The 13,564-nt window shown below is 39.8% G+C and overlaps 1 protein-coding gene across 3 annotated transcripts in view; it reads right to left on the bottom strand.

The window, feature by feature from the left end:
- ATP13A4 (ATPase 13A4) overlaps window positions 1–13,163 on the bottom strand; it is a 126,102-nt gene extending 112,939 nt beyond the window's left edge. For all 3 annotated transcript variants that reach the window (XM_013963728.2, XM_005675108.3, XM_013963735.2), the window contains exon 1: window positions 12,874–13,163. In XM_013963728.2, the coding sequence (XP_013819182.2) occupies window positions 12,874–12,936 (63 nt within the window). In that variant the 5' untranslated portion in view covers window positions 12,937–13,163. The remainder of the gene's footprint in view (window positions 1–12,873) is intronic.

The following is a 13,564-nucleotide window of genomic DNA, read 5'->3' as shown; positions in this document are numbered from 1 at the left end:
GGGATAATTAAAAAGTATTATATTTGCGTATTCTTTTATTTCAATTTGCCAATTAATTTATATATGGGTCCTTTATAGACAATTATTTCAATGATGTTAACTCCAATAATTTTTTTTCCTGCTCTGTGATCTTTGTAAAATTTCAGAAGGAAGATAATTGGTTTTTTCTCCTAATGGTTTGAAAGCCCTATAATCAGGCATTTATTAAAGAACAGATACTATAGCTGTGGCAAAGGGATTAGAATCTGTTACCAAGATATTAAGGGTTCTAGCTTTTATTTATTCCTCCTAGGGTAGAAAGAGCAGGGGGAAGCTGCAAGAAAAATTTTCTGAAATAAAATATGAAGTTTCCCTAGCCTGTTGCTCCAGCCCTGTTCACCCTTGCAACATGGGACTCCTTGTGGTCAGAACTGACCCTTCATATGCACATGATGTCTTTTGCCTGAAAAGCCTTTGGATAAATAGAAGCGTCACAACTTTCTATTACACACTTCCTCTTTATAGTTTCCTGAGTGGAGAATGGCAAAAATGGCATTTCTGAGCATCAAAATCATATCCCTTCCTGCAGCTCCACTTGAGTCTAAATCTCTACTACTGAGAGGGGTTAGCCAATCTGGCCTTACAAATGTACAGACTCCCCAAAAAATATGATTTTAGGAACTAGGAAAGACTTGTCTTTAAAAATATTCCTCTAACATACAAAACACAGAGAAGATTTATCTGCAGAGATATTCACTACAATATTATTAGTAGTAGCAGTAGAAATTAACCTATGTATATAAGAATAAGTAACCTATGTATATAAGAATAAGGTAATTATTAAATAATACTATATAGCCATTAAAATAATGCTTAACTGTTTTTAATAACATGGAAGAAATACATGTAATAATATTAAGTGGAGAGAAACAACATAATTATGCAGTATGATTTTAAATTTAACTGAAAAAATGTGAAGCACAAACAAAAAAAGTCTGAAATATAAATGTATAAAATACTAGTGGTATTTGCCTTGGGTGATGGCATCATTGTGATTCTTCTTTTATTTTTATATTGTGCACATTTTAATTATTGAATACAATTAAATGAACTTTTTGATAACAAAAATTATTTTATTTTTAATTTTCATTTTATACTGAGGCATAGTTAATTAACAATGTTGTTAGTTTCAGATGTACAGCAAAGTGATTCAGTTATGCATATATATATATACCTTTTCTTTTTCAATTTTTTTTTCCATTTAGGTTATTAGAGAATACTGAGCAGAGTTCCCTGGTCTATGCAGCAGGTCCTTGTTGGTTATTTATCTTAAGTATACTAGTGTATGCATGTCAGTCCCAAACTTCCGCTCTATCCTTCCTCCCCACCTTTCCCCCTGGTAACCATAAATTCATTCTCTAAGTCTGTGAATCTGTTTCTGCTTTGTAAATAAGTAAATATGATTAAACAAACTTTTAAAATCAGAAAAATAGCAATAAGGATGGAGCTAAGGGTTGTCATACTAATTGAAGCAATTCAAAGACAAACATTATACGATATCACTTATACATGGAACCTAAAAAAAAAATACAAAGGAACTTATTTACAAAATAGAAACAGAATCACTGACATAGAGAACAAACTTATCTTTTCCAAATGTGAAAGGGAGGATAAATTAGGAGTACAGGATTAACAGACACACATGGCTATATATAAAATAGTTAAATACAAAGGATTTACTGTATAGTACAGGAAACTATATTCAATATAACAGCCTATAAAGAAAAGAATTGGGGAAAAGATGGATATACAGAGAGAGAGAACATAATTACTTTGCTGTACACCTGAGACTAATATGATATTGCATATCAATTATAGTTCAATTTAAATACCTTTTAAAAATAAAAATAAAATTAGAAAAACAAACATATATTTTAAAAGTCCTTTTCCTCCTCTTCTTAGATATGTAAAATACCTTCAGAAAAGCTCTATATTTTACATTTGCTCAGGCAAAAATCACAGGGGATCCAACCACTTTAAACTTTGTTTGTTCACTTCAGCTACACTACTATTTATTGACTAGAAGGGAAATCCTATTTGTCCATTTGTACTTTTTTGTCTAGACCTTCCAATTCCCGTTTATTTTACTCCAGGTAATAGCATCCAGTACTCCAATTTTCTTCTGTCAAACCTCCTCCTACCACCCTTTGCTGATGTGCTTCATGTAGAATTGCCTCTGACCCTGACTCTTGGACTGGGAATGTGATTAAAACCATGATAGTCTCCTGTCCACACGAATAAGTTTGAAAAGAGGAGATGATCCGATCAGAGCCCATGAGAAAATATGAGTCTTTTTACTCTTCTATTTTATTGAGAAAAGAGAACAATTCTATATATTATTGAGAAATAATTGTATTTTTTCCATTGACTTAGTACCTGGAGATATGTAATACTGGAGCTGTTAGAAAACCCCATGCAAAGTCTGAGATTAAAACAAGCAGGACCAAATGGACAAAGGTCACTTACTTGAAAGTAGGAAATCCTCTCTGACACAAGCAAAAATGCATTGATGCTGGGTGGATCCTCTACCACTTACCAGGCATGGGTCTACAAATCACACTCAAGCAACTCTGAAGGGAGGGGCAAGAAAACACCACCCAAGGCCAGTGACAGACAGAAGTGGCTGCCATGGAAAGGACAAACAAGAATATTGACAAAGCATCATTCCCTGAAGCCCAAATACAAAAGGACTGGCTAGGCTCACCCTCTGTGCCCCTACTAGGAGCCTAGCACCAAGCCAAGTAGCCACACTGGTGGAGCATCACCACTTCTGTGATGCTGGCAGGCATGGATGGCTGAAAACTACAGGGGAATCTGGGTGACCTGATTCCATAGCCTGTGCCTCTGTTCACTTCTAGGCTCAAAAGATCAGAAAGCTATGACTTTATAAAAGAGACCTGGAGGTTTTGTTTCTCACAAGTTCAAAATGAACCCTAAGTGTGAAATAGCAGCTAAACTAATACTCACTGCCTTGGGCTTATTTACTAGTTGTCGCGGTGCTGGTGGTAGGAGTGACAGTTATGGTTAGTGAGAGGAGCAACAGAGGTGGCCACCATAACAGCAGCCGGGAGACTACTGGAGTTAGAGTAGGAGTTCGGGAATCAACCTGCCAAGTTTCAAGATCTGTTTCTACTGCTTCTTAGCTTCCAGATGTGGACAAATTATATATTCTCAGTACTTGCTTTTGTAAAATTCAGTGTAACAACCTAATTCAGTTAGGAAAGAAGGAAAAACACTTGTAATATTTGCAGTCTTCAGTTCATCTTATCAGAAACATATTAAGTAACGTTGGTGTTCTGTGTAAGATATAGACATGAAATAAGACACAGTACCTGCCCATACTAACTCACAATCTGTTGGAGGAGAAAGATAAACACATTATTACAAAATGCAATAAAACACTCTATTACAAAACCCAGTGAAATTGCTATAGTAAGAGTTCAAACACATTCCGGACAAGGAAGGGACCAACGGTGACCCAGGGACTCCCAGATGGCTTAAAGAAGGAAGTCAGATTTGGGATGAGTTCTGATGGATGGGCAGAACTCTGAAGACCAGATATTAGGGTGAAGACACCTTCCTGGCAAAGAAAGTATATAAAATATTCTGGGAAGAGCAAGAAGACCATGTTAAGGTGATCAGAGAAAATAGAAAGTAAAAAATTGTGTCTAGAAGTGACTAAGGGAAAGACCTGTACAGGGTAATGTGGCATCTAAGCTAAGAGATCCTTATCATGCTTGGTGATCAAGCCTGATCTTGAGACTCAAAGTTTAAAAAATCCAGAAATTCAAAATCCTGCAGCCATGGTTCCCCCCAAGAAGCTAGTAAATTATGGAAATACTAAGGTGATTATAGTCTCAGCCAGAGCACTGTGTGCACAACCACTAAAAATCAGAAAGTGTCCTGGCCTGAGGGACATAACATTTCTCTGGAAAGCACGCAGAACATTTGGGCCTCCTTCTGCTCTTTATCTGAAGGGATATCTAGGGCATAACTGTGCTCATTGTCCATAAGAATAGCCTCAAGCTGAGGACAGATTTGAGGAGGCGATGTTCTAAGATGCCTTCCAACTCTACCCAGCCATGATTTCAGGCAGTTCACCAAGGTTTACATGATGGGCATCTAGAAGTGCCTGTAGCCCATTGAGATAGGTGGTCTCACTCTGTCTAGTCTTCATAAGGCTTTGAAACAGCCACAAAGTGTTGAAACTGGCATCTAGGGGTGACTTTCCTCTGGACATAACACCAGATCTCCAACTCTTCTGAAGCCCAAGTCCCTGTGCTCTGTGTCTTCTGTGGGCCTAAGGAAGCTGTAGATTCAGCCTTGGTTAATTATCTACTGATAGTTTTACTCTTGATTCCTTTATTCATGAGTAATTCATAAAGCAATGGCCATAGATTTCCAGTTCCCACTTACTGTAACGTCTCCAGATATGTCCTTCTTTTCATGACTAAAAACAATTCACAGTACTTTTAAAAACTCAAGAATATCACTTAAATTTCTTAAGACGTTTCACAGAGATTTTATCCACTTGCTTTAAAACTTTTTAAACCATATTTTTATGTGTGTTGGAAAGGACCCCAAGAAACCATCTGCATTTGTCCCTGGCTCAAATCAGTAAAGTATTATTATCTCCATCGTGCAAATGAAGTGACATCAAAGAGAGGTGACCATTATCTACTTTAATAATGACAGAACAAATACCATGGTGCTGATCTCCAGATTCCTAATGTGGTGTTTCTTTAAATTATGCCCTGCTGTTTTGCAACCATTAACAACTAAAGTAGTGTGTCCAAAATTAAACAAAACCAGAGGCAGTAAGCTACATGTTTAAAGCAGGAACCCAGGCTATAGCCTTCTATTTCCTGAGCCAGATGAACCTAGACATGTCATTTAATTTCTCTGTGCCTATTTCTTCATTTGCAGAAGAGAGATGCTCATTCCTCCTAGGGTGTTGAAAGGGGTAAAGAAGTCATTACCTTGTAAAGTTCCCAGTCCAGATCAAACACCATGTAAGTATTTGCTACAGCTATTGCCATCCTCACTCCCAACCTGTTCCTATTTTTCCCTGTGGGATTAAGGGATAGCAGCATCTTTCTCCCATTGGGAAAGTAGGAAATTTAAAGTCTTCCTTAGTAACTACTCATCCTGTTCACCCCTTCTCTCTTATTCCATCTATGGGTCATGAAGTCTTTTTTAATTCTAATTTCTAAATATCTCTTAAATCCATTCTCCACTCAGCATCCTCTTTAACAAGCTGTAGTTCCACCCTGAATCTCTTACCTGGACTGTTTCAAACACTCCTTCCTTGACTTTCCTCCTCCAACCAAACTTCCTCACCCCTGATATAACATCCTTTGGAAAGGAAAATCCTACCATATGAATTCCCTGTTTCAAATTTTCCAGTGGCTTCCCCATTGTGCTCATCAGGCTGATATCACAATAAGTCCAGCTCGATCATCAAAGATTCTAATTTAGTAGATCTGGAATGGGGACCTATGGATCTATTTTTTAAATGCACTCTCCAACTTGATTCTGGTATGTTTTTTTCATGGACCAATGTTTGGGAATCTGTGGAAAAGATGAAATGTACACTCATTAGGATGTCTCACAGAGTCCTTCACAATCTGGCCTTAATCTACCCTCCCAGAGAAAATGAATGCCCTCTTTTCCCTTTGGATTGCTCTTTGACTGAGTTGTTCCTCTTTCTGCTCCCACAGCTCTGTATGCATACGTCTCACAACAATACCTATTTCAGCATAATTTCATTACATTTCACCCCTACTTGACCCAATTGTAGGACCAGCTTCATGAGCATGTGACTTGTGCAGTCACAAAAGGCCCTGCTCTTGGAAGGATGCTCTGCTAGAGTCATCCTAAAGTTCATAATAATTGTTGAGCCAGAGGTAGCTCATTTTTATTTTGCACTGGGCCCCATGAATTACATACTTGGTCCTGCCCATTCATCTTTGAACTCCTTGAAAACAAAAACTGTTTGCTATTCACTTGAAATCCTCTTTGGTTAGCGCAGAGGATGCTTGGCACAGAGGAAGGGTTTGGTAAATATTTGTTGAATACATGAATGAATAAAAGAGTAGAATAAGATATCTCATAGGAAAATAGTGTAGTATGGCTAATTAACTCCAAAGAATAAGCTTTGTTTATGATTGATGGAGAGAGCAGTCAATTGATAAATTCACAAGATGACTGACAATCCCCAATAAACAACATAAATTTCTTAGGTTTCTCTTTCTTCAAACCGTCTCACCCTTTGAGCCCCTCTGCCCCCCTGTTCTTCTCAGAATACAAAATTGCAGGTTAAGGGAGCTTGATGTTGTGCCATCAGCTATGCCCTGAATATTTGCACCAAGCACTGTACTATATTCTCGGGACTGGGGAAAGGGGAGAAGGAGGCCATAGAAAGGTGAACCAAACAGGTCCCCTATTTTCAAGAAGCCATTAAATCTTACTCTTCAAGAGTTTCAATCAAAGATGAGTTGACTTCATGGGAGCTCTACAGCAATGAATCAAGAATAAAGACACTAGACTTGGCCAGTGGCCCGGCTTCCTGAACATTTCAGCTGACAAAATGTCTCAGTCTGAGCACAATTCCTCCACTATGAGATCGGTGGGTTTGCTAGTTAACATTGGCAACCAACTCGGAGGTGCTCAACAAGCATAATAAATAAGTGGCTATTGAGGTGGGGGAGGTGCTTTTGCTCCCTGGCGTTAGGGAAGAAAGGGCCAACATCAACTATCAAAGTGAGCCCAATACTTGCTGAGGACAGATGCCCCTGACTCAAGCTGAAGGCACGACAGGACTTCCAATGCGGCAAAGACCACACACCGCTCTGCTGCCACATTATGTGCCTATGGCACTAGCTTCTTGCTGCTCCCAATGACTTGGAAGTTCAGAAAGAGTTGCTCTTGCTTTTCCATATTCAATGGGAAAAGTTACCCAGCCTACTGGGTTACCCAGTCTACCAATCTACTAGAAAATTTTTAGTTACCCAGTCTACTGGTTGATATAACATCAGTGATAATAATAAGATAATCTAGTAAAAATAAATGCTGACAAACATATAGATGTGTGATAACTTTCAAATAAAGGAAATGAAAATATAACACGGCCACAAAGTATCACTTTCACATTCCAGATGAGACAAAGGTTAAGACTGATAGTGCTCAACAGTGGCAAGTATGGTAGAGAAAGGAAGCATTCTCAAAAAAGACTGCTGCTGCTGCTAAGTCGCTTCAGTCGTGTTGAACTCTGTGCGACCCCATAGACAGCAGCCCACCAGGCTCCCCTGTCCCTGGGATTCTCCAAGCAAGAACACTGGAGTGGGTTGCCATTTCCTTCTCCATAGCCTGAAAGTGAAAAGTGAAAGGGAAGTCACTCCGTCATGTCTGACTCTTTGCGACCCCATGGACTGCAGCCTACTAGGCTCCGCTGTCCATAGGATTTTCCAGGCAAGAGTACTGGAGTGGGGTGCCATCGCCTTCTCCGAAAACTCCTAATCAGAGTATAAACTCGTACAACCACAATCTTAGGGAAGGCAGTTTCGTATTAAAATCATGTATCAATCAAAATTTATAATACACATCCCCTTTAAAGCAGCAGTACCTTTTTCTAGGACTTCTCCCTGAGGAAATGCTCTGATGAATATATAAAAATACATGCACAAAATTGTCTGTCACAGCCAAAAAATATTTCGAAATGACCTAAGCGTGCAACATGAGAGATGTACTAGGTTTAATGTAGTCCATCCAAACATAATTTAAACATTAAAATGATTATATGAAGCTGTAAATATCAAAAGGAAAATATGTACCTAACACATTTTAAGTGTAATGAAAAAGCCAGCTTTAAAAAAGAGTATAAGTGGAATGACTCCATTTTTTGTTTAAAAAAATGTATTTATGATAATGTGTATATATTCTTTTAAGAGTAGATTGTGACCATCTTTTGATTCAGCATGATAATAGTGCAAATAAATGGATGATATCCAAATACAATATTCTTATTTATTTTATTTTTAGAAAATATTTATTTATTTCGCTGGGCCGGATCTTAGTTGTGTCATGCAGGATCTTCAATATTCACTGTGGCATGTGGGATCTAGTTCGCTGACCAGGGATTAAACCCCTGCCCCTGCCTGAGAAGTGTGGAGTCTTAGCTACTGGACTACCAGGGGAATCTCAGTATTCTTATTTTATTCAGGCATGTATGGAGGAGGGAGAAAAGTCTTGAAGAAATAATATGTGCTGTAGTGTATGGGTATAAAGTTAACAACCAGCCTTCAGGTGGAGCAGACAGAAGTTCTCTGCAGCACCTTCCGATTTCTATGGCATAAATACTCCCAACATTATTAATTTCAAGCTACTAATGTGGCATCACTGAATGCAGAGTTGAGAAGAGATGCACAGTAGCATATCATTAAGTAGTATTTCCATGATATAGGTACAACAGATAAAAATAACTGCAAGAATATAGATAACATTAAAATGTAGTGAAATGCTAGCAAGTGATAAGTTTTGTACATGCATTTTTTATAAGTCTGAAAGGAGAGTCACCAATATAATATTGATCATGTCCGGTTGGAAAGTTCATGAATCATATTTACTTCATTCTTTATACCTTTTATATGTCATTGCAACATATTTTACAACAAACGTATGCTACCTTTATAATCATCAGAAAAAATTTTCAAGGCTTTTTTTCTTTTTTAATTGCTAAAATCCAGGAAGGAAAAAAATCAGGGAACACCATTTTTAAAACAAGTTTCAGACTTCCTTGGTGATCCAGTGGCTAAGACTCTGAGTTCCCAATCCAAGGGGCCCAGGTTTGATTCCTGGTCAGGGAACTAGGTCCCACATGTCAGAACTAAAGAGTCCGCATGCTGCAGTGAAGATGGAAGATCTCACATGCCGCAACTAAGACCTAGCACAGCCAAGTAACTAAATAAACAAACAAAAATATTTATTGAAAAACATCTCACTGGAATAAAGCACTTCCCCATGAAGGAGTCTGATTTCACGAGTGTAACTAAATATAACAGGGAGTAAAGTTTGAATCTGGAGAAGGAAATGGCAACCCACTCCAGTGTTCTTGCCTGGAGAATCTCAGGGACTGGGGAGCCTGGTGGGCTGCCGTCTATGGGGTTGCACAGAGTCGGACACGACTGAAGCGACTTAGCAGCAGCAGCAGCAGCAAAGTTTGAATCAATTAAATCATATCTTTATACAGTTACGGTATAAGGAAATGAGCACTCAGTGTTTCTAAGACCTTTCCAAATATAAATATGTAACATCTGAATTTGAGATCCCAGGCCATCTGATACTCTCCTTTTACAAATAAGGAAACTGAGTCTTAAGACTGGTGGGTGTTTTCCAAAGTAAGCACTACAAAGCTGATTATTAATAAAGAAACTCAGCATCTCTCCATTTATAAATTTTTTCTATAACTTGTGAATAAAAGTGTATATTCTTCACTTGTCATTATTTAATGAGAAGAGATGACCTCATTCGGTGGGGAGGGAGGTGGCAATATTCATTCAACTGGTTAACTGCTGAAGCCCTGACTTTTATCTTTGGATAGATACCAGCTTACGATTTTCCAGAATTTTATATTTCTTCAAACACTTCCACTTAAGAACCCTGTGAGACAAGTAGGAAAAGGGCTACACCCATTTTACAGGCACAAAAACTGAGGCTAGAGCAGGCAAGTGGCTAGCCCAAGGCTAGTGAAAGCCTGATCTCTGGTCCCACTCGGATGATGTCTGGGAGACAGTCTCCTTTTTGAGGCCTCTCAGAGGCAGTCATTTGGGGAAATCTTCTCTGAAGTTCACTTTTCCCCCTGTTCTGCCTTATCCTCCTAACAAGTGTTTTCTTCCATGGGCTCCTGTCTCAATTTACACCTGAGGATATTAATTTTAGGTCACCTAGAGTGTCTCTTTGGAGAAGGCAATGGCACCCCACTCCAGTACTCTTGCCTAGAAAATCCTATGGACGGAGTAGCCTGGAAGGCTGCAGCCCATGGGGTCACTGAGGGTCAGACACGACTGAGCGACTTCACTTTCACTTTTCACTTTCCCGCATTGGGGAGGAAAATGGCAACCCACTCCAGTGTTCTTGCCTGGAGAGTCCCAGGGATGGGGGAGCCTGGTGGGCTGCCGTCTATGGGGTCGCACAGAGTCAGACACGACTGAAGCAACTTAGCAGCAGTAGCAGAGCGTCTCTTTAGTTTTTAATTTATTAGTTCTAGAGTGGAAGATAGTCCTAGGCATCATTAGGCCTGAAAGTATTCCGTTTTTCTTTATTTGACATGAAGGCTAAACCCTAGAATGTTACTTTCCCTTGAAACTTGCAGCAATTAGAAAGCCAGAAACTATAAACACTTGGTGTGACACATTTCTAGACTATGTTGATTTGCCAAAAGGAACTACCATTGAGGCCAAAGGAGACAGACTGACTCAGGAAATACAAGCCATATCTAATAACAAATCCTGGGGAATCTAAGCAGATCAGATGCTCCTAAACTTCGTTCGGTTAAAGGAGGAAATGTATTCTCCCATTAAGAGTGCCATATCCAGGACTTTCCTGGCTACAGTATTGATCCAGCCAATACTCTGCGCTTCCACTGTAGGGAGCGCAGGTTTGATCCCTGGTCAGAGCACTCCAGTGTTCTTGCCTGGAGAATCCCAGGGACGGGGGAGCCTGGCGGGCTGCCGCCTGTGGAGTCGCACAGAGTCAGACACGACTGAAGCGACTTAGCAGCAGCAGCAGCAGCAGTAGCAGAGAACTAAGACCCCACATGCCTTGCAGTACAACTTAAAAAAGAAAAGGAGTGCTATACCCTCTGCAAAAGCTGAAGAAGGCATTACAGGGCGTAGTGAAAACTTAGTTAGTTAGTGGGCAAAAAACTATTTCGTAAACTAAAAATCACCCTTAAAATGTGTGGTGTACTTTTAAGATATCTTGCTAATTTTTGATGCTTGCTGCTCTGGGTGAAAGGAGTGGGGTGGTGTGTTTAAAATGGACAGTGTCAGACACAGTAATAGGCAGGTGGCCAGGTTTCTCCAGGCTGAGCAGGCTAGAGAGCTCAAGAGTGCATACTAATTGCTGCACCTCCGCCGAGACTGGCGGCTAGATGACTCCTCTCCAGAAAACACAGTGTGCTTTCCACGTCAAAGGCCCTCTCCTAGCCGGGCTTTCAGTTGCATGCAAAACTAAGCTGACACCCGAATGTGTTGACTGAGTGATGCCACCGTGAAGGTGACCTGCTGACAACATTGCTTCAGTAGAATATGTAGGCTACAAAAGGGAGACTAGTTTCCTGGGAACTAGAGACGTCCCGCCAGCAAGCAGATGATTCTTCATGACTCTGGAATGACAAGTGTGGAAGAGAAGAAATGAGTGTACAGGAAAAGAGTAGCTGTATTTCCAGCTGAGGATTTGAGGGAGAATAAAAAACCCTTCGAGGGAAGCAGACTTTGCCTTCTTGTGAATAATATTAAAAATGAGGATCAGATTTTCAACTTAGTATAGAGAATTTTCTCAAGTTTCTTAACATAGAGAAAACACTTTGGAGGGAAAGGGATGGATCAGAAAAAGGGATAGATCAAAAACATGGATCAGAAGGTCATTTCTGGTGACATTTGTGTAGGGCCTAAAGGCAATTGTTATTTGGTAGTCAAATCCAAAAGAAGTAAGGAGACAGTTAAGAAAGCCACATAAACTTGGGAGACTTTGATTCCCTTATAAATGTTTCAGCTTTGATAGTAGAAGGGATCTACTTTTGAAGTTCCAAAAAATGTTGTTGCTATAGGAACAGGTAAGCAGATTAGACTTGAAAGACCAGTTTAGGAACAAAGAATTTAATAGTCAGAGCTAAAGCAATTAACCAAGAAAACAATTTTAAGTAAATATCTTTTGGGTTTGTTACTTATACATTTACTCCAGGAAAATAAAAATACTACTGTAGAATGAGAATTTCACATTTTAACATTTTAATTACACCATTACTGGCATAAAAGACTACGCTTACACAATTAGCAGAACAGCCTTATTAACAGAAGTACACATTTCTAACTCTCTCCTGATTAGATTGTAATTGAGAAATACAGCTTTAATTTCAGCAAGAGCGTAAGAATCATCTTTCATTTTCCTGCAGTTTCTCAGATGGGAACATACCTAAAATAAAAGAGACTGTGAACTCCAGAAAATTTTCTGTAACCAAACTGTATGAAGGGAACAACAAGTAAAATTCTAGAAGTAAAGAGAAACGAACGTAGGCTGATAATTGTTACTATTTTTATGTGTTTTCTGCCCAGACATCTTTGTGAACACAGATATGTGGGCAGAGGAGGTCAGGACCCCATTGCCGTCTTACCTCCCTGAAGATGTGCCAGTTCTTCCTATCAGGAAATATGCTGCTCCCAACATCAGGGATTTGCTAAAATTAGTAGGTTTTGACCAGAACCGGCTATACTGATGAGACACGAAACAAATCATAAGGTGGCATTGTACTTCTCTCCCTTTCAATTCTACTTCAAAATATTCTTGATAAAATGAATACAATATGTTTAAGCCTACCAGATTTCTGGTGTCAGAGGTTACATTTATGGGAAAGGAAGGTTTCTTGTACATTGTCTTTTCTCACATAGTGCCAAAATCAAATCTCAGAGAAGTGTGTGTATGAGCATGTGTTTGTGTGTATGAGTGTATATAAGCGTGTCAGCGTGTGAGTGTATGTGTGTGTGTGTGTGTGAGTGACTGAGTGTTGGAGGCTGGGCAGTGGAAATGGAAAGAGGCGGAATGTGGCTGGAATCTTACCATCTCATTTTCTTCTCCTTCGTTGAGCAAAGCATGCTGGCCCTTCTCAAAGTGATCCCCCATGGAAAAGCGATTCCACTCCTCCCTGACCTTCCGGAACAGATGTGTCCAGGTTGAGTTTGAACTCGCCCCGCCACCACCGCCGCTCTCCCTCTCCAGCTGACTGAAAGAGTTAATGTGTTAACAATCCTCCAGGTTAAAACTCGCTCTGGAGCACACACCTTCTCTCAGCAAATGACAGTACTTAGCAAACTGAACTCCTCCCACGAGCCACCCTCTGCTTGGAGGAATTTCTGCCGGCTCCTGGCTAACTGCATTCTCTCTAAGCCGCTGTCCCAAAGGAGGCTGCTCCCATGCTGGTCTTTTTGTACCCAACTTACAGGGAAAGAACTCATTGCCTGCACAGTGCCTGCCAGCCCAAGACATCTGACTGCAAATCCGGCAGGACAATGCAGAGTTGGCAGGACCTCTCCGAGGAGTGGGCAACAGGCGAAAGGACTCCCGGATTCCTTCACAGATGCTAAGGAACTGTGTGGGAGGGAAGCTAACAGAGCTGCAGATTTTATTTGATTCATGAAAGTCCTAATCCATTGATTTTTAATACGATCTTCATTTATTTTGTTTACAAAAGGTAAAAATTGTGACTAATCCTCTTCAAAAGGTATTGGAAATCACATTTCTCTGTGAGTGT

This window comes from Capra hircus, chromosome 1, assembly GCF_001704415.2.
Source record: "Capra hircus breed San Clemente chromosome 1, ASM170441v1, whole genome shotgun sequence".
Taxonomy (NCBI): domain Eukaryota; kingdom Metazoa; phylum Chordata; class Mammalia; order Artiodactyla; family Bovidae; genus Capra; species Capra hircus.
The sequence above is the reverse complement of the archived record's forward strand: the minus strand, read 5'-3'. Positions and strand labels throughout refer to the sequence as shown.